Source organism: Solanum tuberosum, unplaced genomic scaffold (genome assembly GCF_000226075.1).
Source record: "Solanum tuberosum cultivar DM 1-3 516 R44 unplaced genomic scaffold, SolTub_3.0 scf00099, whole genome shotgun sequence".
In the NCBI taxonomy this organism is placed as follows: Eukaryota; Viridiplantae; Streptophyta; class Magnoliopsida; order Solanales; family Solanaceae; genus Solanum; species Solanum tuberosum.
The window spans coordinates 1,522,611-1,550,582 of NW_006239023.1; the positions used below are offsets into that span (position 1 = coordinate 1,522,611).

General features: G+C 33.4%; 3 protein-coding genes across 7 annotated transcripts; all 3 read left to right on the top strand.

The window, feature by feature from the left end:
* Positions 1–980: 980 nt before the first annotated feature.
* Positions 981–8,067, top strand: LOC102586818 (uncharacterized). 3 transcript variants are annotated; one of them, XR_001473532.1, is made up of 9 exons: positions 981–1,286; positions 1,951–2,037; positions 3,032–3,121; positions 3,234–3,308; positions 3,438–3,632; positions 4,411–6,477; positions 6,975–7,132; positions 7,305–7,702; positions 7,793–8,067. XR_001473532.1 is itself a non-coding variant. In XM_006348114.2 (9 exons), exons 1-9 carry the CDS (start codon positions 1,236–1,238, stop codon positions 7,911–7,913), a joined length of 3,231 nt encoding a protein of 1,076 aa, XP_006348176.1. In that variant the 5' UTR covers positions 981–1,235; the 3' UTR covers positions 7,914–8,067. The 3 variants fall into 3 exon arrangements, 2 of the variants coding, with proteins under 2 accessions (XP_006348176.1, XP_015164575.1); XM_006348114.2 differs by having other exon boundaries at positions 6,975–7,121; XM_015309089.1 differs by lacking the exons at positions 981–1,286; positions 1,951–2,037 and having other exon boundaries at positions 3,040–3,128; positions 6,975–7,121.
* Positions 8,068–9,192: 1,125 nt separating this feature from the next.
* LOC102587159 (pentatricopeptide repeat-containing protein At1g06710, mitochondrial) lies at positions 9,193–18,495 on the top strand. 3 transcript variants are annotated; one of them, XM_015309090.1, is made up of 6 exons: positions 9,193–12,403; positions 14,688–14,772; positions 14,888–14,963; positions 15,092–15,286; positions 16,224–16,369; positions 18,135–18,348. In XM_015309090.1, the coding sequence occupies exon 1, from the start codon at positions 9,276–9,278 to the stop codon at positions 12,228–12,230; it is 2,955 nt and encodes a 984-aa protein (XP_015164576.1). In that variant the 5' UTR covers positions 9,193–9,275; the 3' UTR covers positions 12,231–12,403; positions 14,688–14,772; positions 14,888–14,963; positions 15,092–15,286; positions 16,224–16,369; positions 18,135–18,348. The 3 variants fall into 3 exon arrangements, with proteins under 3 accessions (XP_015164576.1, XP_006348177.2, XP_006348178.1); XM_006348115.2 differs by lacking the exon at positions 16,224–16,369 and having other exon boundaries at positions 18,135–18,495; XM_006348116.2 differs by lacking the exon at positions 18,135–18,348 and having other exon boundaries at positions 14,688–14,777; positions 16,224–16,370.
* Positions 18,496–22,461: 3,966 nt separating this feature from the next.
* Positions 22,462–27,268, top strand: LOC102601721 (NAC domain-containing protein 86-like). Its single transcript, XM_006348149.2, has 6 exons — positions 22,462–22,726; positions 24,225–24,502; positions 24,645–25,004; positions 25,429–25,824; positions 25,939–26,014; positions 26,544–27,268. The coding sequence occupies exons 1-6, from the start codon at positions 22,570–22,572 to the stop codon at positions 27,170–27,172; spliced, it is 1,896 nt and encodes a 631-aa protein (XP_006348211.1). The 5' UTR covers positions 22,462–22,569; the 3' UTR covers positions 27,173–27,268.
* Positions 27,269–27,972: the final 704 nt, after the last annotated feature.

Here is a 27,972-nt window from a genome sequence, read left to right on the forward strand (position 1 = left end):
TTGTGAGTTATAGTACGTTTTATGTAATTTTCATATATATTACTCGGTCCTGATTTATGTGATACAAATGAAATTTCAAAAGTCAATGAATTTTTTATAAGTTTTTTTTTATATTAACTTGTTAATTATTGTGATTTCTAATATATTTACGTAAAACATACTCTAAATAAAAATAATTAGCAACTTAAAATATATAAAAACATACTAAAAAATTGATTAATTTCAAATTTCATATGTATCACATAAATTAAAACAGAAACAGTAACATATATTGGGCCCCGTGCTGGCACGGGGTCTCATATCTAGTATATGTAAGAAACCCCAAGACAACGAAGAGTCCTCACTCATCATTAAATTAAAGAATAAAATAAATAACAATGATACTTTTTCTCGTTAGAAATTTCGGATTTAACCCCATAAATCTTCTTTTTTGGAAAGTGTATCATCCTCAATGTAAAATCTCAAAAATTAGCTCGCAAAGAAAGAATATTTAAGTTTATTTAAATAAATAATCAGTATAACACATTATTCAATTACTACTATGTAACTCTAAGCCAATCAGACACCGTCAAATTCAAATTAAGACATGGATTGCGAGCAAATCAACCTGACTCTAACATCGTGAAACTAATTCAATTCCAAAAATTAACTTATGATAATAACATTGAATTTACATACATAGATAATCAGTCCATTTTTCAATTACTTTGAAACTCTAAGCCAATTTGACACCATCAAACCCAAATAAGGACATGAATCGCGAGCAAATCAATGTGACTCTAACACCATAAAGCTAATTCAATCTAAAAAATTAACTCATGATAAAAGTATTACCTATATTTAAGTAAATCATTGATCCACTCTAACCCATGACAAATAAAAAAACAAGGGTTGGTTGATGATTTTGATTCTTCATTGTAGAATCACATCAATAGATTGAACCAAAAAAGTCATTTTCATTCTCGTCTCTCTCTCTCTCTCTCTCTCTCTCTCTTCTTTAACAACTTGTACTTGTCTTGTTTATTGCAGATCACTTGCTTCAAGTACTAAGCTTCTTAAATTCTTTCAACTACAAATTCATTTACCAATTTTTGGGTTTTCCCACAATTCTTACGAGTCCTAAATACATTCTTCTTCTTTAAGGTTTTCTACTGAAGGAACTTAAATTGTTTCACATTCTTCTTCTGTTGTTGTCATTCTTGTGTTTTTTTACTTACATGTGATTCTTGGTAATAATGGGTGAAGAACACTTGACATTTGATCCTTCTGATAGAGCTGTTGAACAGGTTTTTCTTCTTTTCTTGATTTCATTGTTCTGTCTAGTAAATTTCTTTTTTTTTTTCCTAGACTAGATTCTGTTTTCCCTTTTATTGTATATTTTTAGTAATGTTAACTAACAAGGGGTTAAGGACAAATTCTTGTAAATCATCACAATTGGTTGATCAAGGCATTTAGAGCTCCTATATTGTTACATGAGGAAGCAATTATAACATGTCTGTGACATTCTTGTATTTGTATTTATTATTTGTAACATTTTCTTTAGACCTTTTTTTTGTTGCAATTTTATAGCATAATATAGGTCTAGAGAGCTGATAATACATGAAAAATATGTTTTTGTTCTTGTTGCTTTGAAAGATTAAATTAGAAAACTTGATGATCTCATTACAACTTTTTCTCACATTTGCTTAAATTTTAAACCTTAGTTCTCTTAGATCTTCTTCACTAATATTATTTTCCTTGATGATTGTCTCATATAACTGACCGCAATTTGTTCGGGAGTAGGCACGATTACTGTTGTTGTTGTTGTCTCACGAGTCTTCTATGATCAACTTATGGTTAAATTGCAGATTTAACTTCTTTTTTGGTTAGATAATCTCTTGGTAATTGTAGAGTGAAAAACTATGTTTTTTTCTCTGATATCAACCCTTTATTTGTTGTTACTTCCTCCAGGCAATAGTTGCATTGAAGAAGGGGGCACATCTTTTGAAGTATGGCAGAAGAGGGAAGCCCAAATTCTACCCTCTAAGGTTATCCGCGGTAAAGTTCTAATGAAACATATATCATTGCATTTTAACCAAGAAAATTGTCATAACAAATACTAAAGATAGATAAAAAGAGAATCATTTTTTCTTTCTTCTCAAGTACTGCAACGGTTGGGTCTGATTATAGGTACCATCCATTCTTAAACCTTTGCAAAACCTTCATCCATCATGTGTTACATCCCTCCTTGCATGCATTTGTTGATTCACTTCCCTCGACAACGAGAATTTAGAGTATATTGTATGGCCGCACAGTATTTTATGATTTTTCGGAGGAATTTATAGCATCCATCTGCTAATGTGTAATGTGCTGCCTGGTGACAAATCACCAACTCAGGAGTCCTTGAAAGCCTTGATCTACGGAACTGACATATACTTGTCCCCAATGCATGCATCATCAGAAGTGGCACACAAAATATTCTCATCACTGAGGCCATACAAATTGAACATTCCAGAAGCTTCTAGAGACCGGTGCCTGGGTACGGCAATTGAGGTTGCTAATCCACTGATTCCTTCCTTCATATACCTCCCCACCAATAGATAGAGACAAATAGGAATAACCGAACCACGTCTACAAAATGCCAGTCCACTTCTGTGCAGTCAATTGAGAGTGTGATTAGGTAAAGTTAAGAGCTTAACCAAATTACACCTTTTATTGGATCTCCCATTACTTTGATCCCGATAGTGACAAAATGATGATCTATTCCAACTGCAGAACTAAGAAGACAGTAAATCCTTGTACATTAGAATTCGACTTAGACCTCTATTAGTCCTTCTTTATGACATAAACAATAATATTCAAATTGTCTTTACAATGAATTAATGATGAGACGGGCAAAGCTCCTCTTTGCTGGAAGTGTTATTATCTGTATGTGGAAGTGCCTCTTGGATTGAGATTGTGCGATAAACTCTGGTTCAAGCTCCTAATGTCATTGCCATTTGATGTCTCAATTATTGTTGGTGAAGTATATGTTATTTTTCTTTCTTTCCAGGATGAAAAGTTTTTGATTTGGTATTCCGGTGAGAAGGAAAACCAACTGAGGTTAAGTTCAATCACAAATGTCATCCGCGGCCAAAGTACTGTAAGCAGTGAGGCAACCTTTCATATTAATATACATGACATTTTCTCAAGATATATACTTAAACGGTGAGATTTCCTTTGATTTGACAAGAATGTTTTGTTTTTCAATGAAGGTAATTCTTCAGCCTGAAATGGAAAGTCAATGCATATCACTTATATATGGAAATGGCGAGCGCACTCTTGATCTGGTAAATTGTCCATTAGTCCTAATTTAATTGAAGGATGTTGTACAACAGTACAATCGTGCATGATTTGTATTTCTGTTTATCCTTTTGTTATAATTTGTTGTTTCTCTTCTTTTTATAATTTATTTTCAGATTTGCAAGGATCAAATGCAGGCAGAGACTTGGTTTGTAGGCTTGCGAGCTGTAATATCCAGGACTCACCATCACAGAATGGTGGACTCTCTGAAAAGCAAAAGAGGTGCACACAGTTGCATCAGTAGTCCAGCGGGTTATATGCGGAGGAAACAGAATCTTGGACTTTCAGCAAAGACAATCAGACTGTCTCAGGTTCTTGACATCTGTCTTTGTTTTATTAAGTTCTCAATGCTTAACCTTGTGATTAACTGTTATTATCCCTGTGTGCATTCTACTTCCATCTTCAGAATGTCCTACTGTTTTGTTCTTGTCTGGAAACTAGCTTTGATATTGTTCTTAGTAGCTTTATCACTTGACTTATGTGAATGGATTTCGATTCTGTTAGTTCCTGAGAGAGTGAATTTACTCCAAAAGCTTCTGTTTCCGTACACAATCTAGTACTTGTACGTTGAGTTGTGACTTTGATGCTGAATTTGTATCAAGTCTGTGAAGGACAAACAGAAGAATAAAAATTGCTGGTGATAATAAATGGCTTAAATAACTAGAGAGAAAAAAAGATTGTTAATAGACAGTGGTCAATATTTATTCTATAGCTTCTTGAGAATTGTAGTATGTAACCGATTAAGTAAAAACTTTCATAATCCTTATGAGATCTTTAATCATTACTCATTAGTGCTTCTCCGTAATGTGGCTTGATGTCATTTTCTACATTGTGTTCAAATGCTGCTGTTGGTTAGTGCACCTGTACTTTGATAACAGTGCTTTTCTTTTGCGAGTTCAAAGCTAAAAAGGAAACTTGCATTTTGATCTTTTATTTCTCAAGAATTATCTTTCTTATATTTTCTGTCCTTCTGTGGCTATGTATTGTAAGAACTGTAATAAATGTGTTCTTTCTTATCTGGGAGAACTAAAAATAAAACATCCTTAGTTTGCCATTACTCTAAAAATGATATATACTTATTTGATCAAGGTTCGCAGCTTAGCGGGGAGTCCCACTCAGTCATTTTCAGAAAGATGTTTTACTGATGGCTTATCCTGTACTTCCGAAAGCTTTTTCTCGGAGTCAAGCCTATCGAATGTAATGGATAATTTTACATCATGTTCGTCATATTTTGAACCAGATGACTTAAGCCAGACGAGAGCATCTTGTGCTGGGACTGAAATCCAAACTGATATGCTAGCTCCACTTTTACCATCCAGTAATGAGTCAAGACCATTTGGAAAGAATGTACTGCGGGATGTTTTTATCTGGGGAGAAGGAGCAGAAGGGGGGTGCTTGGGGGTTGGGGAAGTGAAGTTGGATGGTTTGTCACCCAAACTTCTCGAGTCCACTGTGATGCTTGATGTACAAGCAATATCCATTGGTAGGAGTCATGCTTCCATAGTCACCAAACAGGGTGAAGTTTTTTGCTGGGGTGAAGGAAAGAATGGACGGCTTGGGCATAAACATGATATGGACACTGCACGACCAAAACTGGTTGACTCTCTTAACGGGGTTCGGGTAAAATCTGTCTCTTGTGGGGAATACCAAACATGTGCCCTGACCTTTTCTGGTGAACTATATACATGGGGTGACAACTCTTTTTGTGCTGAGTTAGTAGGTGAGGAAAAGAAGAGAAGCCATTGGCTACCAAACAGAGTATGTGGTTCTCTGGATGGTGTAAAAATCTCTTATGTTGCTTGTGCGGAATGGCACACCGCAATTGTTTCAACATCTGGGCAATTGTTTACTTATGGAGATGGAACTTTTGGGGTTCTTGGTCATGGAAATCTCCAAAGTGTTGCTCAGCCCAAAGAAGTTGAGTCACTTAGAGGTTTGTGGGTCAAATGTGTTGCATGTGGGCCATGGCATACAGCTGCGGTAGTGGAAGTCATTGTTGATCGTCTTAAATTCAACAATCCAGGTGGAAAGCTATTTACATGGGGTGACGGAGATAAAGGAAGGCTTGGTCATCCTGGTGAGGAGACAAAGCTCTTACCGACCTGTGTGGCAAAACTTGTTGAGCATGATTTCATTCAAGTTTCCTGTGCAAGCACCCTAACTATTGCACTATCTAGCACAGGAAAAGTTTATATGATGGGAAGTGCAGTGCATGGGCAACTAGGCAATCCAGAAGCCAAAGATAAATCATTAGTGCTTGTGCAAGGAAAACTTAGAGAGGAGTTTATTACAGAGATATCCTCGGGATCATATCATGTTACTGTGCTAACATCAAGGGGAAGTGTTTACACATGGGGGAAAGGAGCAAATGGACAGTTAGGATTAGGTGATACAAAAGATAGAAGTTGGCCAACTTTAGTTGAATCACTGAGAGACAGGCAGGTGGAACATATTGCTTGTGGGTCAAGTACTACAGCAGCAATATGTTTGCACAAGTCTGCATCTAGTACTGATCAATCATCTTGCAAAGGATGTAACATGTCTTTTGGAATTACGAGGAAGAAACAAAACTGTTACAATTGTGGCCTTCTCTTCTGCCGCACATGCTGCAGCAAGAAAACCCCAAATGCCTCTCTGGCCCCTGACAAGACTAAAGCTTTTCGGGTATGTGATCCATGTTTTTACCAACTTCAGAGGATTGCTCAGTCAAGCAGGTCATCAAAGCTTGAAAACCATAGTCCAAGACCCTTACCGATTACCCTAAAGGCAGTTACTTGCGAGAAAGTAGAGCGAGACGAGGCAAATACTACATCAAGTCGAATGATGGCAACAAGAAAATATCTAACTGAGAACAATCAATGTTTTGACAGGAGGTCTGCCAACAGTCTAGGGGAAAGTAGGCAGTTCTCTGATCCTGTTACGTCCTTGCTGGATACTTTTCCAAGATGGGGCCAAGTTCCTTGTCCTAAAGTCTTTAGAAGAGACTATGGACAGATGAGAACCCAAAATGCTCATGCGAGGAATTCGCTGGCTTCAGCCTCTCCAACTTATTTCGTAGAACCAAAATTTGTCCCCTCTGCTGGTCTAAATATGGAGGAAGACTTGAAAGAATCAGACAAGATCCTACTCGAAGAAGTTTGCAAGCTAAGAACTCAGGTAATCTAATACCCAGTGTTCTTACATTGTTATTCAATTGCTTATACTTGGCCGAGAGGCTGAGACCATTAAATTTTGATGCACTCTGTTTATAAATGCTGCTTTGCCTGTGTACTTATGTGAAGTAATTCAGCATGAAGCTTATCATTTAACTGGTAAAAAAATCTGCAGAGGTGAATAGCACAACCAATATGTATATTTCACATAGTTCGAGAGATTCACGTTTAACAGATGTTCTTAGCCTGCCAATTATCTCAACTTACATTACTGACCTCAATTGTATAGATGGATGGACATTGAGAAGGCATTTTTCTATTATAAATTTTTTCTATATATATGCCTTTCACATAGCATAACATGAACATTAGCATTCTACTATAAGAACTTTAGATAAGCAGAAGATTGCTTCTCTTCTCATATAGTGTTCAATTGGTCATAATTTCTAATTATGGTGCCTCAAGAGTCAAGATTCTGACTGCTTTGCATATATACTGTAGGTTGAAAGTCTTGAAAGGTTATGTGAAACAAGAAAGGAGAAAATTCAAGAGTGTCAACAAAAAGTTAAAGAGGCCTGGTCAGTGGCTAAAGAGGAAGCTTCTAAGAGTAAAGCAGCAAAAGAAGTTATAAAAGCTTTGACATCAAGGGTAACTATTCTGTGAGTTAATTATTTGGCTGTCTCCTTCTATAAAACAATTTGATCTATAATATGTATCAATGTATTACCCCGTGGCACAAATTTTTTAAAGAAACTATTTTATGAAAATGTCAGTAATTCATTGGTGGGATGCCTCTTTTTTTTTTGCTGAAACTTGTTATGCTAATTGCAGCTTCAGGCAATGTCAGAAAGCTTTTTTGCTGAAGCAGAAGCTAATGTTCAAGCTATTGCAAATGTACTGCAGACAACATCAACATATTCAGATAGCCAAAATCATATAGGTGGACACCGAATTGTTGTGCCTCTTGCAAACGCACAACTAGAGGAGAGAAATGTTGATAGCCTATGTGGTTCTCCAATTGTATTCTCTAGTACTTTAAGATCCTTCTATAACAAAGAAAACAACGTGGACTCCCGGTCAGCAGAAGAATCTTGTAGAGAAGCTGATCATGGCCAAGCTGGGCTCAGAACATCAAAAGTTGAATGGGTGGAACAATATCAGCTCGGTGTTTTCATCACATTGACAGTGCTGCCAAGTGGAAAGAAGGGACTCAAGCGAGTCAGGTTCAGGTATATTTCCTTTCATAAGTTGTATGATACAGAAAATTTTCCACCTTTTGTTAATATGTTACCAAATGGCTTTTTGGTTGAATTTTGCAGTAGGAAAAAGTTTACTGAAAAGGAAGCAAAGAAGTGGTGGGAAGAAAATCAGCTTTCTGTGTACAAAAAGTATGATGTTGAAGGATATGAAAATGTGAACCAAGTTTTGCTGAAGAAGTAGTCTCCACTTTCCTTTTTCTTCACAATGTAAATTGAACATCATTACAATAGTGATTTATTCATGTTACAGAAATGATTATTTAATGAGCTTAACATGTGAGGGGAAAGTGCAATGTTGTATTGTCAATGGCATATGGAAGGGATATCATACATAATTACATATAAGTTTGTTATTAGTATTTGATAAGTCAAAGTTCTTTTTCTTAAATTATGAAAAAAAATCAAATGTTTTCAAAAATGTTTTAATTTAAATTCTTGTGACTTAGATTTTTTTAAATTTTTTTTATTATTTCTAAATATATAAAGTTTGTTCCAATAGTTTAAAAAATTGATGGTCAATATAAGAAAAATAAAAAAATTCCGACGCTCGTGCACAACTTGGTCATTTTATTTTTGGAATTTATTGTGTGATAAAGTATTCTAATAAAATGCATTTTTCTTGTCATATTTTTATATGAAATACTTGATAAAATGACAAATAATATCATATTGTTTTTATATACTTAAGCTACTTTATCCATAAACTTAAAGTTTTGAGTTGAATGCTAAAGTTTTTCCACGTGATATCAGAATTGTTATAAAATGATAACAAAAAAAAGAAATATAGACAAAGTAAGTAACAAGAGGAAGTTATAAATATTTTTAAAAAAATATGTTTTTCAAGTGTATTATACATCACATCTCATGCTTATATTTATATTTTGTTATGTATGAGTGATTATCAGATTGTCTTAAACATGATATTAATTAAAGAGATCATGAAAAAAATTATAAAGGTGTGGAAGATTAGGGAGATTTTATGGAAGGTTTTTATTTATCTATTCTCTATTGCTTTGATTTTTAATTTCTTAATTCATTTTATCGAAACACACTTTCTCAATTTATTTAATTGAGCCTCTAATTAATTCTCTTTGGGCAAGTCCGGCCAGACCCTTAGCATGGAACATACTCTCTGTATACAGTGTTATTAACGACTTGTTATTGTATTGGAGATCATAGAATGAAGGAAAAATGTATAAAATTAGTCTAATACTTTATACTTCTTCAATTCATTTTATTTATCATATTTTTCTTCTGCATAGACTATAAGAAAGTATAAACTAAAAGAATTAATATTTGTCCAAATTATCTTTTATTTTATTAACCTCAATTTAACACCATTAACTTTTTCATCATATTACTTTTTCTCTATTATTCGGTAAGAATAGAAATTAATTAGTACGTATATTAATTTTTAAAAATAACAATTGTTTTATTTGGCTTTTTTAGTATTGGTAAAATTACAGAATGCCCTTTCACTTGTCATTTAAACCCCGGCTGTCGTCCGGCGCCTCCGCAACGGCATAAAACCCTTAGCCGTAGAATGACCTTAAAGCTCTTCAAGTATGCTCTTCCTCAATCACTTCCCATTCGTTTTCTTGGTAATCAATTCAAAATTTCTTCAAGATTCATGTGCGCCGACAATAAACTTGATAAATTGGTAGACCCACTATTGAAATTCCCAGAAGATGAATATACTCCACAAGAAGAAAATAAGTTCAAAGAATCATCTTTTTCAGTTCAAGAATTGGGTTTTTTGCAAGATTCAATCTTGGGTTCAGTTAGCTCCAAAACTGACACTGGTAAGTTTCCAGATGATGTTTTCTTGGTGATAAATGCTATTAGGAACGGTAATGATGGGTTTGGAGAGAGAACTGAGAAAGCTCTTAGGTTGTTTAGGGAGAAACTCAACCCTGGTTTAGTGGTTGATGTGTTGAGAAATATACATAACCCTGAATTAGGTGTTAAGTTTTTTAAATGGGCTGGTAGACAAATTGGGTATGTGCATAATGCATCTGTTTATGATGCTTTGTTGGATTTAATAGGATGTGTTGGTGTACCAGAACATTTTTTTAATGATATAGGGAAAGACGATAAGGAAGTGCTTGGAAAGTTGCTTAATGTGTTGATAAGAAAGTGTTGCAGGAATGGGTTGTGGAATACAGCACTGGAGGAGCTAGGGAGGCTCAAGGATTCTGGTTACAAGCCCTCCGCTGTGACTTATAATGCATTGGTTCAGGTGTTTCTGCAAGTAGATAGATTGGAGACTGCATCTTTAATATACAAGGAGATGTCAGAGTTGAATTTTAAGATGGATAAGCATACAATAAATAGCTTTACGCGATCATTGTGCAAAGTGGGTAAATGGAGAGATGCCCTTGATTTAATTGACAAGGAAGAGTTTGTGCCTGATACAGTGATTTATACTAATATGATTTCAGGATTATGTGAAGGTTCCTTCTTTGAAGAAGCAATGAATTTTCTCAACTTAATGCGCACTATTTCGTGTATTCCTAATACTGTAACATATCAAGTTTTGCTTTGTGCACTCTTAAACAGGAGAAAACTTGGTCGCGTCAAGAGGGTTCTGAATCTTATGATTTCTGAAGGTTGTTATCCAGGTCAGAAAATATTTAATTCTCTTGTACATGCATATTGCAGATCAGGAGATTACTGGTATGCCTACAAATTGCTAAAAAAAATGGATGGCTGTGGCTGTCAGCCAGGATACGTCGTTTACAACATATTGATTGGTGGTATTTGTGGCAACGAGGAGTTACCAAGCAAGGATGTACTAGAATTGGCTGAAAATGTATATAGTGAAATGCTGACTGCAAGACTAGTACTGAATAAAGTCAATGTGGTCAATTTTGCTCGATGCCTCTGTGCGTTTGGAAAATATGAGGATGCTTTTAGTGTTATTAAGGAAATGATGAGCAAAGGTTTTGTACCTGATGTCAGTACATACTCGAAAGTGATTGGTTTTCTTTGTAATGCCTCCAAAGTGGACAAGGCATTCTTGTTGTTCCAAGAAATGAAGCGGAATGGAATTGTTCCAGATGTTTATACTTACACAATTTTGATTGATAGCTTTTGTAAATCTGGCCTTATTCAACAGGCTCGTAATTGGTTGAATGAAATGATTCAAAAGGGCTGTACTCCTAATGTAGTGACTTACACAGCTATTATCCATGCTTACCTCAAGCAACGGAAAATTTCAGATGCAAACGAGCTCTTTGAATCAATGTTAATGCAAGGATGCATCCCAAATGTTGTCACTTTCACTGCTTTGATTGATGGATACTGTAAAGCTGGACATTTAGAGAAGGCTTGCCAGATCTATGCCAGAATGAAGGGGAGTTTAGATACCCCTGAAGTAGATTTATACTTCAAGGTTGATCTTGATGGTAATAAGGAACCAAATGTTGTTACATTTGGAGCTATGGTTGATGGATTGTGCAAAGCACACAAGGTGAAGGAAGCTCTCAATCTTTTGGATGTCATGTTAGCGGAAGGATGCGAGCCAAATCATATTGTTTATGATGCATTGATTGATGGGTTTTGCAAGGTTGGTAAACTAGATGATGCACAGGAGATATTTGCTAAAATGTCAGAGTGTGGATATAGTCCAAGCATATACACCTACAGCTCTCTAATTGATAGGCTATTTAAGGATAAACGTTTGGATCTTGCTGTAAAAGTCTTGTCTAAAATGCTCGAGAGTTCTTGTCCCCCAAATGTTGTTATTTACACAGAGATGGTAGATGGCCTTTGTAAAGTTGGTAAAATAGATGAAGCTTATAAACTTATGTTGATGATGGAAGAAAAGGGTTGTCATCCAAATGTTGTAACCTATACTGCAATGATTGATGGATTAGGCAAAACTGGAAAAGTGAATAAATGTCTTGAACTCATTGAGAGTATGGGTAATAAGGGTTGTGCGCCAAATTACATAACCTATTCAGTTGCAATAAAGCATTGTTGTGCTGAAGGACTTCTGGATGAGGCTCTCCAACTCCTAGAGGAAATGAAACAAATAAGTTGGCCAAAACACATGGCCAGCCATCTTAAGGTTATTGAAGGCTTCAGACGGGAGTACTTAGTCAGTCTGGGTATATTAGAAGACATGAGCAACAACAGTTTTCTTCCGGTTATTCCAGTTTATAGGCTTCTAATTGATAGCTATCAAAAAGCTGGAAGACTTGAATTTGCCGTTGAGCTACTTAAAGAGATTTCATCATCTTCACCATTTCCGCATCTTGATAAGAAAATGTACTCTTCTTTGATCGAGTGCCTTTCTGTTTCAAACAAAATTGATCTGGCATTTGAATTATATGTGGACATGACAAAGAAAGGTGCAGTTCCAGAGCTGACGGACTTTGTTAACCTCATCAAGGGTTTAATAAGTATGAATAAATGGGAGAATGCACTTGAACTCTCTGAGAGCTTGTATTACATGTTACATGCATCGAAATCCACCAATATTCAGCTCCTTTAGAGGTCGAGATATGATGCATTGAGACTATCTCATCCTGAGGCACTACCTGCTGGCACCTGATATACATTCTTGGAGCTGCGCCGATTGTCAGGCTGCAGTTTGACCTTGTTATTACCAAGTACCTGGTCCGGCAGCTGAATGTGCCAGGATTTTCTGATCGAGCCGTTGATCAGGTTTTTCTTTCTTCAAATTTTGAACTGTTTTTTCTTCTTTTCTTGCTTTCAATGTTCTGTCTAGTAAATTATTCTTTTGTCCCTGGACTAGATTCTTGATATTTGCTATATGGGTGAAGGACAATTTTTTTTAAAACTGTTAAATGTGTATTCCTCAGCATTGAGGACATGCTGGATACCATCAAAAAGTGTTAGATTAAAAAAAAAAAAACAAATAGAAAAGAAGATACTTACAGAGATCTTAATAAATCTACAAAATGATCTATATCCTCTTAACCTACTTCTTTACACCAAAAGTAGGAAAGATATTATACAATTCCATTTAACTTTCTGAATGGAATTGGATCTATCTTTAAAACACCTCCCACTTCTCTCTCTCCAAACTGTCCACCAGATGCATTGTGGTATGATCCACCACTTCTTTTGACAATTCTGTGATCAAGGCATTCAGAGCTCCTATATTGTTCCATGAGGAAGCAGTAATATGTTTGTGACATTGTTGTATTTGTTTTGCAGTATTTGTTCCTCCTAAAGTATACAAATTCTGAGCGAAAACTATATATCAGGGCCTTGAGTTGATTGCCTTTATTGAGACCTTTTCACAATTTTATAGCATAATATAGGTCTAGAGGGCTGATGATACACATCACAGCATAACAGAAAATACTTGCAGAGGGTCATGGTGAAAAATTTGATGAAAATATGTTTATGTTCTTGTTGCTTTGAAAGATAAATAGAAAACTTGATGATCTCATTAGAACTTTTTCTTTGACATTTTCCCTCCCTTCATATTTGGTTAAATTTTAAACCTTTAGTTTCCTTAGAAGGATTCAATCTCAAAAAAAAAAAAAAGTTTCCTCAGAAGGATTATATTCTCTAATTTGATCATTCACCAACACCATTAGATCTTCTTATAGCTTAAGTTAGCTCACTAATATTATTTTCTTTGATGATTGTCTCATATAACCGACCCCAATTTGTTCGGGACTTAGGCACAATTGTTTTTGTTATTGTCTCATGAGTCTTCTATGATCAGCATATGATCGAATTGCAGATATAACCTTTTTTGGTAGATAATCTCTTGGAAATTGTTGAACAAGAAACTATGTTTTTTGCTGATACTTTATCTACTAACGAATGAAGGGGTGATCTCAGCAAAAAACATAGTTTCTCGTTTCTACTGTAGAACGAGAAACTATATCTTTCCTGGGTCAACCAGTAGAAATTTTTATTCTCGTTTCTACTGTAGAACGAGAGTCCTGTTCTTGTGATTAGTTCAAGTAAGAGCTTAACCAAATCATACCTTCTGCTGAATCTCTCATTACTTTGATCCCGATTGTGAAGCATCGGTGATCTTTTCCAACAGCAGAACTAAGAAGACAGTAAACCCTTGTACAATAGAATTCAACTTAGACCTCTATAAATTCTTCTTTTTTGACATAAACTATAATATTCAAATTGTTTTGACAATGAGTTAATCCGAGATGGGCAAAGCTCCTCTTTGCTAGAAGTGTTATTATTTGTATGTGAAAGACTGAAAGTGCCTCTTGGATAGAGATTGTGCGCTTAACTATTGTTCAAGTTCCTAATTATTAATCAGACATTCAAGATGATATATTCTCTCTTGTATCCCAAACTTTCAATCTCTGTCCTTCGTGTGTAGTCAAATATATTTTACCTCTTTTACTACATATCGTCTTTCTCTTGTCTATGTTCTGTTGTTCATCTTAAAAACAAAGATTTATTTGGGATGTGCGGAGAAATGTGAAAAGTCTATTTTGTAGTCAAAAGTCAAAAAAGGTCACTGTGGATGCTTAAGCATAATTAATCTTGAATTAAAATTAGGGGTTGCATTCTTAGTTTGCTATAAGGTTGATGATTGTTTTTTCCCCATCAAATAAGTAAAGAATTTATAATTAACTAATGGACACAATACCAAGTTCCTCTCTGTTAAACCTCTTCTAATCTGTAGTCTAGGCATCTGCATGTCATGGAAAGGTTGAAAAGTAGAAAAAGTAAACCTTTGGTGCTTGATCTTAAACCAAAGTCTAATATGTTCTTCCAAAGACAAAGCTGTGTCTCTATGAAAGTCTAATTCGAGATGGACCACCGAGGAAATTTGTATGCTTGTCCTTTTAAGCTCTTACTTTTATCAAAAGCAAGTTAGACCTATATCACCACACCTCAGGCCAAACCATTTTCATTCGTTCTATTTTATGAATAATTGCCATTTGATGTTTCAATTATTGTTGGTGAATTATATGGGTTTTTTCTCTCTTTCCAGGATGAAAAGTTTTTGATTTGGTACTCTGGTGAGAAGGAAAACCAACTGAGGTTAACTTCAATCACAAATGTCATCCGCAGCCAAAGTACTGTAAGCAGTGAGGCTACCTCTCATATTAATATACATGACATTTTCTCAATATATATTCTTAAACCGTGAAATTTCCTTTTGTGTGACGAGTGTTTTGTTTTCTAATTAAGGTAAATTCTTCAGCCTGAAATGGGAAGTCAGTGCATATCACTTTTATATGGAAATGGCGAGCGCACTCTTGATCTGGTAAATTGTCCATTCCTCCTAGTTTAATTGGGGGAAGTTTTATAAAGTACAAACCTGCGTGATTTGTATTTCTGTTTGTCATTTTATTAAAATTTGTTGTTTATTTTCTTTTTATATTTCATTTTCAGACTTGCAAGGATAAAATGCAGGCTGAGATTTGGTCTGTAGGCTTGAGAGCTATAATATCCAGGACTCACCATCACAGAATTGTGGATCCTCTGAAAAGCAATAGATGTGCACACAGTTCCATCAGTAGTCGAGCAGGTTATACGTGGAGGAAACAGAATCTTGGACTTTCAGCAAAGACAATCAGACCTTCTCAGGTTCTTCACATCTGTCTTTGTTTTATTAAGTTCTCAATGCTTAACCTTGGATTTACTGATTAAGTAACTGCTATTATTCCCTGTATGCAATCTTCTTTCATCTTCAGAATGTCCTTCAATTCTGTTGGTTCCTGACAGTATGAATTTACTCCAAAAGCTTCTGTTTCCAGTACACAATCTAGTACTTGTTTGTGGAGCTGTGAGTTTGGCGCTGAATTTGTAACAAGTCTGTTCGAAAACCTGTGAAGGACAAACAGAAAAGTTAAAAATTACTGGCGATAATAAATGGCTGAAATAACTAGAGAGAAAAAAAGGATTGCTTATAGATAATTGTCAATGTTTATTCTATAGCTTTATCGAGAATTGTAGTCTTAACTGATTATGTAAAAACTTTCATAATCCTTATCAGATCTATAGTCGTGCTTCTCCGTAATGTGGCTTGATGTCATACTCTACATTGTGTTCAAATGTTGCTGTTGGTTAGTGAACCTGTACTTTGATATCAATTACTTTTCTTTTGTGAGTTCAACTCTAAAAAGGAAACTTGCATTTTGAGAATTGTGAGATGGGAAGAAAGAATACCTAAGATGGGTTCCAATATAGGAGATCACAATTCATCTGCTGCAGAATGGAATGCTTAGATATGCTACTTCGTATAGATGGATAGGCATTGAGAAGGCATTTTTCTGTATGTATGCCTTTCACATGTATGTTTGTTTTTTTCCATAGGCTCTGCATCTTTTGTGGCGTAACATGAACATTAAGTGTGTTGGCATTCTACTATAAGAACTTTAGATAAGTAGAAAATTGCTTCTCTTCTCAAGCTAATTAGGTGGAAATATGCTGTTTCTCTTTTTATATAATGTTTGATTGGTCATAAGTTCTAATTAGGTGCCTCAAGAGTCAAGATTCTGACTACTGTGCATATATACTGTAGGTTAAAAGTCTTGAGAGATTATGTGAAACAAGAAATGATAAAATTCAAGAGAGTCAACAAAAGTTGAAGAAGCCTGGTCAGTAGTTAAAGAGGAAGCTTCCAAGAGTAAAGCAGCAAAAGAAATTGTAAAAGCGTTGACATCTAGGGTAACTATTCTGTGAGTTAATTCTTTTGGCCGTCTTCTTCTATAAAACAATTTGATCCATAATGTGCATCAATTTATTACCCCGCGGCACGAACTTTCTAAAGAAACTATTGTATGAATCTGTCCATAATTCATCGGTGGGACTGCACAAATGTTGTTCTCGAAGCAAAGGCCAATACAATTACCTTTTCCAACTATAAATAATTAATATGGCCTTTGCTTGCTACAAAGTATATTGCCACGTAAATTTTCTAAAAATGCCAATGCCGCATCACCACCTTTTTTGAACACCTGAACTCTTGACTCAAAATCTTGAGAGTTGAGCAACATAAATCAACCCTAAAGCTAAAGCAGACCTTTTAGGATGAGGTTGATGCTTTTGTATGCCTTGATCAGAGCTTGGTCTGAGATCGGGAAGTTTCCTTCTTATATAAAAAAGACGAGTAGAAGGGCTCATCCCAAAAGTTTTTCCTAGAAGTGAAAGGGGAAGGGACATTGGTACTCATGCAGGGTCGGGTTAAATGAGTTCCGTGGGTAAGTAATTTGGTGCAAGCTCCAGCTGATGTCATTGATGTAAAAAAGACATCTGTTTTAGATTGAGCTAAGAGGGTGTTTGGATTGACTTAAAAGTTGGTCAAACCTACTTTTAAGTCGGTTTTTGACTTTTGAAAGTGTTTGGCAAATATAAAAAATAACTTAAAATAAGTCAAAAATGACTTAAAATATGTTGAGAAGTGTTTGGCAAGGTCAAGAATGACTTAAAATAAGTTTAAAATGACTTAAAAATAAGTCAAAAAACCAAAAGTAGGTCTCCCCCTACTTTTTATTTTTCGACTTAAAAGTCATTTCAGTTTGACTTTTTATTTGACTTAAAAGCTATTTTTTTTAAGCCAATCCAAAGGGACCCTAAATGTTGAATCATAAGTAGGAGGCCAAAAAGTTTCGACTTACCGCCACACCTTGCTTTTCATTTATTACTATTACGTTCTAACCTTACATTGTTAAGTAATGATTAAGTTATAGAACTAGATACGTAAGAGAAAGAGAGGAAATGGGAACTTTACTTCTCTGCTGAGGCATAAGCAATAGCAAACAATCCCTAACTAAGTAGTTTAATGTCTTTAGTATCTTGCTCGTGTTCCATGACCTTTGTTGAGGTTTTTGATCTACCTCTGAAACCTAAGTCCATCTTTTTAAATCATGGATCATAAGTCCGCTATTGAGGACTTCTTGCTACACTTTGTAGAACTAAATTCAGGTGTGTTCTGTGCCTCTGAACAAACTGTTGTAGTTTGTGACGCTCCACTATATGTTTTTAATTTCACCTCTACAAGAAATGCAAGATTTTGTGTTTGAGCCAAAAAAAAAAAAAACAATGAAAAAGAAAGAAAAAGGAGACTTGTTGTAGCTGCTCAGGTGGTCATGTTTGAAACCTTAGTTTTGATAGAGTCTTGCAACTGTTATGATTATGTAGCTCATAAATAGAGAATGATTTAAAGGACAGTTTCTGTAGTATGGTTTAAGATCCATTTGGTACCTAAGTGTCCAGTCATATATCATTTTTCTCCCATAACTGAGTCTGGTGGCCAAGTAAAATGTGCTTCTCACAAGCCAAAGCAGAGGGCATGTTGACTCATCTCCTTTGTTGTTTATACCTTTTCTTTTTGTCAGTTTCTAATAATCATAACATGGAAATGCTAATTTTTGTCTTTCATCTAAATGCTGCCTATTAGATAATTGTTCTCATGTGGGTAACATGTTGACAGATTTCCTGGGATTTGTATGTGTTTAGGAAAAGGTTCATCAAGCATCGAGTCAAACCTACTGTGGATGAGCGAAATTCATACATGATAGGGACAGTACCTGAACAATTTACTGGGATCTTTACTTCTCCTTCTACAACAGTGATGGTCGTTTGGTAGAGTGTATGAAAATAATGTAAAACGGAGTGTATTAGTAATGCTTACATTAGTTATATATAGATTATTTTTCATGTATTATTTGGTTTGATGTATTAAAAATAGCATGCATTGTATAAAAATATTTATTTACAAAGATATCCTCCACGATTATGGTGGAAAAGATGTAAAAAGGGTTTTAGGGGTAATTGGATCTTTAATTATGTTATTACATGCATTAAATCTCTTTGTATTACTAATACTCATAAATGCATGGTATTAGTAATTCACATCTTAATACACAATAGAAGTATTAGTTATATATAGCATAAAAAGTGTACCAAACAAGATATTACTAATACACATTTAATGTATGCAATATTTTTATCATATATACTCCACCAAACGACTTTTAAAGATTTTAGCAATAAATAGAGTAATAATATTATTATATTACTCTTTGAATATAATAAATTCAAAGTTTTGGGGAATGACTATCGTTATTAATAACAGAAAAGGGTCTAAAATGCAATTGATAAAAAATTGTCTTCATCTACCTATTGGGCCTAAAATGCTTCTGACATCAATCTTTTGATTCTTATCTTTAATGGTTTGAAACTTTGAATTGATAACTCCAATCAACAAATTTATTAATGATGTGTCCCTATCCTATTCGCGGTATTTAGATTTGAGGAGAATGCTAAGTACAATATGTTTGATGCTCTCTTGCAGGGGTAAAAAGAAAAAGGCAGATTTGGGAGCTTTTCAACTCCGACAGAAAATGTAGTTTATTTAGAAAAACGTAAAACTAAGTTTATTCAACGGTGACTAGTAGTAGTTACTTTATATGTAAAATTAATCCTCTAAAATGGATTTAATTTTCCTCTTTTTCTTGTTCCAATGTAAATCTAGTCAAACTTCGACGTTTTTTTTTTCCTTCTTCTTTTAGAAAAACCTTATCCAATATTATTACTAAAAAGTATTTTGAGACTTTAACTTTATCAGCATGATTATTAATCCCCAGTCAATAAAATTCTGTTGCTAATGATGGAAGATCTTAGTTGATGAGTTGGACAAAGCAAAATACGTAGAATAATTAAATTAAACCTTCTTATTTAATTCTTATATTAACACGTCTTAATTTGTTATGGTCATGAAGATTAATTTAATAAGAAAAAAATACTACGAAATACTTTGATTATTAGAAGGAAACAAGTGATTGCTTTTGTTTCTTCAGATTATTATATATAGTAATAAATAAAATAATCCCAACAATTTTTTCTTCTTTTGGGCTGTCGATTCATGTGACGTTCGTTTTGTGCATTAGGGGACATTCTTTCGGCAAGTGTTTTCTTCTTTAATTAAGTGGAATTATAAAATATTATATTAAAGGTCGGAATTGTTTATGTAATTTAATATTATTGATTAATTTTATAATTACGTCATTTTGAATGCATGTTCAAACTACTTTCCTCATTACATAAGTTAGAACCCTTTCATGTCCCTCTTTTTCTATGGGGTTTCCAATATCACAAAGTTCGAATACTAATGATTATTGTTGAGTTAAATAATATTTGGGCATAGTGTGAACAATGAGACATATATAAAATAAAATACAATATATAAAACTATGTTTTCTTTTTTATATATACTACTATATAATAGAATGAGGTTTGAATGTATGAGGGGAAATGGATTTTTAATTTTAAAACAATGCTATATTGCATTCATACTAATCCAAAATACATTATTACCTTTTCATTGAATTGGATAATCTACTACATACTATATTAGTTACTATTTCTTTTTAAAGTATTGCTTGATTGGACAAATATGAACATGCAATTCTACCAATCCAATTCAAATATATATTGTAAGTTGAAATTAGAAAGACAAAGAGGAAAACTTACGAAGACCAATAATGAAGATGAACAAAAATTCCATGCGAGTACAAGTAGTTCAATTATTTGATTATCTAAACATTTACTTACTATTTTATTGACGAGAGTTTGATTCTGCACCTTATAATATACTTGTCCATTTTGCCTTCCTCTACTTGTATTTTTTTTAAAATAAAAAAAATAAAACGTCGAAAAAGGGGAAAGCACCAAAAGATAGATTGATGGAAAGGAAAAGCAATAGTGGAGAGGGAATTTTAATGACAATGACAATAGACTGCAACAAGTGATCCTTGCCACGTCGGATCTTTTCATTCACGTGGCAAAAGTAGGACCCATCACGACACCCCCGCTACGTACCTTTATTTTTCCTAAGCGCAGTAAATTAAAATAACAAAAATAATCATACATTACAAAATTTTGAGAGAAGAATATTACTCTCTCTGTCTCAATTTATGTTATTTACTTTCCCTTTTAGTCAATTTAATTTTATTTTTTTTTATATTAAGTAACAATTCAATTATAAAATATCTATTTTATCCTTAATAAAATGATTTATAGCCACACAAAGTTCTATCATTAATTCTGGACAACAAGTTTTAAAAATCTTCTTTCTTTATTAAATTTTGTGTCTAGTCAAATTACCAAAATGAAATGAAGGAAATAGCTTCTTACAACAAGGAAGATGAAGTATGAATAAATTGTGATGACAATATAATGTAGTTATGTGGTTACCAAAAAATATAATGTAGTTATGTGGTTACCAAAAAATATAATGTAGTTATGTGGTTACCAAAAAATATAATGTAGTTATGTGGTTACCAAAAAATATAATGTAGTTATGTGGTTACCAAAAAATATAATGTAGTTATGTGGTTACCAAAAAATATAATGTAGTTATGTGGTTACCAAAAAATATAATGTAGTTATGTGGTTACCAAAAAATATAATGTAGTTATGTGGTTACCAAAAAATATAATGTAGTTATGTGTCATCAATCCTACGCAAATTAAATCGAGTAATACTACGTTTTATTATTCTAATATAAGAAAGATATTAGAAAATTGTGTTTAATTAGGCGATGAATTGTCGGTAGATCGGCGAGGAGAGGGAGCGGGGAATAGGCATTAGGCATGTGAAAAGAACATTCTTAGCAGATTGGCAGTTACGAAAGCCGCCAATACGGTTTCTCTTTCTTCTTCTATCAAAAGAAAAGAAGAATTGTCTTTCTTGCAATTACACAAATACCCCCTAGCTACTACCCCTATACGTATATTGGTTACCTCTACTAGCCAAATACCGAATGGACAAATCTGAAGCATAGAATATTATTGTAACTACCATATATAAAAACACGCCACATATATATTGTGGTTGAGTGGATTCAAAATATAAAGAAGTAAATATATGAAGTTGAACAACTAGAATTAGACGACATTCTGGTTGAAACTGAACAGAAGAATTGAAGTTGAAGAAAAAACAACAATTTGTAGAAAATTTTAACTAGTTATTTGGACATAAACTTTAAAGAAATTGTTACAAGTTAAAGATTTGGGAGCAAAGTATAACATATTATCTTGAATACACCTCTTTATACATAGTTCAAGTAATGAAGTTTTGTATTTGCAAATACATATTAAAATGAAATTAAGTATTTACAAATGTTGAAACTAATATATGTCAACGCATATATATATATATAGATAATATGCACACATACCTACCGATTAAATTATCTACTATTTTGAAATCACTGACTCCAACAATTTTTATGTGCATTCTGAGAAAGATTTAGATACTGCTTGTGAGAGCCAAGAATATATTATTACGGCTGTGATGAAATGATAAATAATTACTTAATTGAAAATAATTCTTGGGCAAGCCTCACAACTTGATGGTCAACGTAACAATCATGATATTTATTGATATGCTATTGCCTGTTTACTAATATCAAAATTAGAGATTGCGATTCAAACTTCGACGTAATAGATAGCGTTTTATCCCTCATAATGAATTTTTTTTCGTATTAATCAAACCGCAAAGAATATATAATAAGAAAGCACAAAAATAAAGAGGAGTTTATACTATATTGTTAATTTGAGCTTGAGAGGAAAGATAAGTAAAGCTATCATTTGATGTGAAAAAACACAAATTTAAAGGCAAAAGTAGCTAAAGGTAGGGGTGGCAGCCACCCTATTTGCTTTTTGGACTTACTTCTCTTTTTGTCTTGTTATCATAAAAACCCTTCCATCCAATTCCTTTCAACTTCTTCCTCATCTTCCTTCTCTAACTGTTGAGTTCCCCTCTCTTCTTAATTTGGATCTTCCTCTTCAATCCATATTGCCAAATTAGGAAAAAAAAGAGAAAAGTTGAAGAGAGAAGTTCCAAATTAGGAGAATACATATATGGCACCTGTTTCATTGCCACCTGGTTTTAGATTTCATCCCACTGATGAAGAACTTGTGGCTTATTATTTGAAAAGAAAAATCAATGCCAAGAAAATTGAACTTGACATCATTCCTGAAGTTGATCTTTACAAATGTGAGCCATGGGATTTACCAGGTACCTATATGTATAACTCTTTTAATTCTTTTGATTTTCTCTAGTGGAACCAAAACATTAATAAATCTTGACTACACTATATACACACACCTTGTTCACATAATTTCATTTATGTGTAATCAATAATTATATGAAAGGAAAATAAATTACCATGTGCAGTATGCACGTTATAGCTTAATTTTTTTTGTGTAAAATTAAGCTTCTATTTTGTCAATAAATAAATAAATTGATAATTGTGATGTTCGGATCAGCTTACCATAGAAGCTATAATTAAAGACTACGTCCATTCATTTTGAAGGTGTAGAGAAACGAAAAGATATTTAATTAGCCAAAAAGATTTATCACAAAGTGATTGTCAAGAAAGGTATATATAACAAAGATATTACCAATCACTGTTTCCTTAATTAACCATGTATTTATTAATTTTATAACAATAAATGTTTGGCAGTGGCCATTAATTACTTTATTTTTATAAAAATAATGGAATGATCAAGGGGTATTTTTTCTTCTTCTTTCAAGTTTGAGTACGTAAAAATGAAAATGAAAATACTTGCAAGATAATTAAATCCATATAGTAATTCCATACGCGTGCTTAATGACTAATAGGTTCTGATTATTGACACTTTGCATCACACTTTAACAGTCAAATTAAAAATCATATGCTTTATTATAAAAATATATAAATGTTTTAAAGGAAGTTGGTCCCTACATCTTTTGATCTTCTATTGAATCTTAAAGACTGTCCTTTGTATTTCGATGATGATTTATTGAAGTCAAAAGTCAGTGTTCAAAAAGAAAATGACATGATTGCAATATTGTTTTATTTCATCAGTTGCAACTCTTTTTTTTTTTTTTTTTTCCTTTTTCCCTTTATCAAAAAAATTATTTTAATCCCTTTGATGATTACCATGTTTCAAGAATCTCTTTCACGTCCTTTTCAGTTTTCATTTTTTGTCAAATTTTTCATATACTCAATCATTCTTCAATTCCCAAGAAGATCTCACTTTCATGGGCCGCGGACATAATTTTTTTTTTTTTTCCAAATCCATCTGTGATGGAGGGGTTTAGGCGTAGCCCCAACCTGTGCATTGCTTCAAAAGATCACACTTACAAAAGAAGAGGGTGGATATTTGTCCAAGCCCCCTTGAGTTACATGGAGGATGTAGATTTCCTCTTTGTACAAGAAATGTCCCCTACTATTAGGAATGAAATAACCACATATGAAATTTGTCAAGGACAAATCATTTACAATGTAAATTCTGTTAGACATTAGAATACTAACTACAAAATATACTAAACTCTTGTTAAAATCAACCATGATCAAAAGAGAAGGTTTTCGTTTGAGCTCTAATCCGAAAGGTTGGGAGCTCTTCTATTTCGTTCTTCATAAGTTTTTTAACTCTCATAGGAAGAGACAAAAACTCTTGAAAATAATTTTCAAATGAACCCATTTTGAATTTACTTGGTGAAAATTCTGACTCATCATCGCTCACTATAGGAAAGTCTCTATTGCCTAGCAAAGATCTAGAATGGTATTTCTTCAGTCCCCGTGACCGTAAATATCCAAATGGATCAAGGACAAATCGGGCAACGAAAGCTGGATACTGGAAGGCGACGGGGAAGGACAGGAAAGTAAATTCACAGACAAGGGCAGTGGGGATGAAGAAAACATTGGTGTATTATAGAGGGAGAGCACCTCATGGAGCTAGAACTGATTGGGTAATGCATGAATATCGATTAGATGAACGTGAATGTGAAGTTGCTAATGGCTTGCAGGTACACAAATATAATTTGATTTTACTAATATTAGTGACAGATTCAGAATTTGACAGAATACATTTGATCTACATATATATTCCCTTTTATATAAATTGAACCAGACCTCTAATTATAATTTGACTTGAAATACTATACACAGGATGCTTATGCACTTTGCCGTGTAATAAAGAAGAATTTGAATATTAATGGTGCAACAATAGGGGAGCAGCAGTACTATGGTAACGCAGCAACAAGTGATAGATCATCTAGCGTTGATCATGTTTACTCTCATGATGGGGGAAGATCATGTCATGATATGATGGAAAGTTCTCATGGATTAATGCCATCATCCACATCCATGGCTGTCCATGGAAGCTCTCCTATTAATAATAATGTTTCTGCTCCAAGTGATGATGATGATAAATGGATGCAATATTTGTCAAATGAACCTAATTTTACTATCAACAACAGTCTGCAGCCCATTCCAAATTATGGAACGTTGCCATTTCCCCCATCTAAGGTATGCATGTAATTATGTAATGTCGTACGTTGTCAGCATGCTGATATTGTTTAGTTTAATTTAATATCATAAATTTTACTATATAAATATGGTAATTACAATGAAAAGTCACCAACATGTGGGGGGCATAGTAGCTGCCCACACCTTCACTCTAATGGTAGAGGTTCGAATCCCACTAGGTTTAATAGTGTAAATCTTTTTTAAAGTACGTTAGTGAGTGACAGTCTGACAGATAACATCATTTTACATGTTAGTACATAGTCTTGTTATTTAATTTATAGAGTGACAGTCTGACAGATAACATGTTAGTACAGAGTCTTGTTATTTAATTTATAGATCGTTACTTAGATGGTGTGATAGTGTAAAATTTCTATTAAACGATATATATAGAGAAGTTAAAAGTCATTTATATATACTTGTTCAGGTTGATATAGCATTAGAGTGTGCAAGGTTGCAGCATAGGTTCACATTACCTCCATTGGAGATTCAAGACTTCCCTCAAGTTGGCAGCTATGTTGATCATGCAAAGATGCCAGTTCAATCAAGTTTTATTCAACAAGCGTCACAAAATCATCTAATCAATCAAGATTATTCATCATGTGCTCCTAATATTGATGATGACTTCTCTTTCCTGATTCCTCTTAATAATAGTAACCAAATCCATCATCATGGTGATTTGGGTTCATTCAATATGATGGAACAAGATGAGAATGTAATTAGGTCCATTGATATTGGAGATTTTGATCATCAAGACTTTAAATCTGATAGAATGGTGGAAAATTTGAGATGGATAGGAATGTCAAACAGGGATCTTGAGAAGGTAATAAATTTATTAATCTAACTAGTAATATACTAATTAATTAAACCGCACCAATTAATCCCTTAAATCTAATTTGTGTTATGGATTTACTAAATTTTTTTTGTACTTTGACAGGCATTTCTTGAGGACTATAAAACTGTTCCACTAGAAAATGTTTCAGCTGTCCACATAGAAGAGAATGAGCTTCAAGGTATTATATAGACTCCCCTAAATATATATATATATATATATCTTCCTTTTCAGTTTTATTGCTCTCTTCCATTTTATATAAAAAAAAAATTGTTTTTTTATTTTGTTTCAAAACAAGAAATTTGCACCTTATTAGTTTCTATATTTGAATATTATTTAATTTTGAATGTCTCATTTTATTCTTAGTGAACATGTTTTTATAGCCATAAAAATATCATCGCTAGGAGATCTAAACTAGGACAATTATGACCTTAATGTGTTAGTACTTAATTCAAATACACCATTTATTATAGGTTCAAAAGTCAACATTTGCTTAAGTTCTATTTGTACTTATTCACATAGTGCCTCTGAATATCTATTTATGATATGTTTAAAATCATCACAACTCCAAATTATGAGTAAATCTGGTATGTAAAACATTTTTTCTTTATGTCACATACCGTCATATAAAATAAAATGTCGCAAAATAAATACCTTTTTCTTTTTGTTTTTACTGTTAAGTTTCTTTGTTGATATTTCCTAGATTACAGGTGAAAACAGTGGTCATAGCAACAGCTTCATTAATGGATTCAATGAAACAGAAGCAAACAACTTCTCAATAGGATTTGACAACTTTTTGGATAATGATGGATTTTCAAATTCCCCAAGCTTTGAAGTGTATGAAAAAGTTGAAGTGAATCATGGGTTTTTTATAGCTACCAGGCAAGCATCCAAGACTTTTTATCATCAAGTGACACCTTCTAGGACACTTAAAATTCATAAAAACCTAGTTCCACTCCATGATTTTCCCAAAAATTCAATTAATAATTTTGTCACTAGACCATGGACAACAACTATGAGAACTTTGGTTGCAATTTTACAAACTTTTTGGATCTATTTTGGTGAATGTTTGGAGTTGGAGGCAAAAGCTTTCAAATTGGAAGACAAGAAGGGTGTTTATGAAGAATATTGCTTAATAGAGAGGGTGGAGAAGAAGATCAAGAAAGTTCAAGATTATAAATGGGATTTTTATAAGCAAAATAAATTCCCAATTGGTGACAAAGAAGAAAAAGGGATCAAATATTGTTGCAATGTGGAAAAAAAATGGCCTAATTATCTTACACTTGTAGTTGCTCTTTCTAGCATTTGGTTGCATCATATTATTGTCCCTTCATTTTGACTTTTTTTTTTATTTTTTAATTTCACATCTAAACAGTTTGTGGTATTGCTAACTATAGTTGTGTTGGGGAAGGGCTAATTTTAAGAGCCCCCCTAGAATTAGATACCAAAAACATAAATGTTACTTTTTTTAATGTCTATATCAAATTATACTTTAATAGTGAGTTTTTGTTTTTTGAATTAGTCATGATTTAATGTTTATCTTAATTTTGAGCTGACAAAGTGTTCATCTACTTGTTTCATTTCTGTATTTATCGTGAACTAATAAATGTGGAATCTTCAATCGTGAACATTTCGATAAGAAGGGAGCCAAGTCTTTTTCCTAGACTGAAGATGCAAATTTGAATTACTCAGATCATTGAATTCCGAAAAAGAAAGAGATGTGGTGCTATTCATTGAATACCTTAGAGTTTTGCAAGTGGAGATCAGTTGAATGTTCACGCTTAGAACTGTTGAGCCTGTGAAAATATAGCAAAGATGAGACTTAAAGGTAGCAAAAGCATCAAACTCCAATTAACATGCTCATGTGTTTTTGCTTTTGTTTGGTTTCTTTTTGTCCTCATTTATTTCTTCTTTTTACCTAAAAGTGTCTGTCCAATATTGTACTTGTACATTCAATTAATTATGCTTTTTGTCAGTCTCTTCACGTTTTTCTTGTTTATCTTCTTTTTTCATGCACTATTTTTACTTCCATTACTACTTGTTTGTTCTCCCAATAAAGTCTAAAATGATTACAATAAGCACCAAGTTTTTGTTGTGGCTCTCTAAGATCTTTAAAAGCAGAATATATATATATATATA

Bases quoted from the DNA above. Each gene is read 5' to 3' on its own strand.
- LOC102601721 (XM_006348149.2), top strand. From the start codon at position 22,570: ATGGCACCTGTTTCATTGCCACCTGGTTTTAGATTTCATCCCACTGAT. The intron at 22,727-24,224 runs GTACCTATATGT...CGCTCACTATAG, and splicing joins TGAGCCATGGGATTTACCAG to GAAAGTCTCTATTGCCTAGC. The intron at 24,503-24,644 runs GTACACAAATAT...TACTATACACAG, and splicing joins AAGTTGCTAATGGCTTGCAG to GATGCTTATGCACTTTGCCG.
- LOC102587159 (XM_006348115.2), top strand. From the start codon at position 9,276: ATGACCTTAAAGCTCTTCAAGTATGCTCTTCCTCAATCACTTCCCATT.
- LOC102586818 (XM_006348114.2), top strand. From the start codon at position 1,236: ATGGGTGAAGAACACTTGACATTTGATCCTTCTGATAGAGCTGTTGAA. The intron at 3,309-3,437 runs GTAAATTGTCCA...ATTTATTTTCAG, and splicing joins GCGAGCGCACTCTTGATCTG to ATTTGCAAGGATCAAATGCA. The intron at 7,122-7,304 runs GTAACTATTCTG...TGCTAATTGCAG, and splicing joins TAAAAGCTTTGACATCAAGG to CTTCAGGCAATGTCAGAAAG.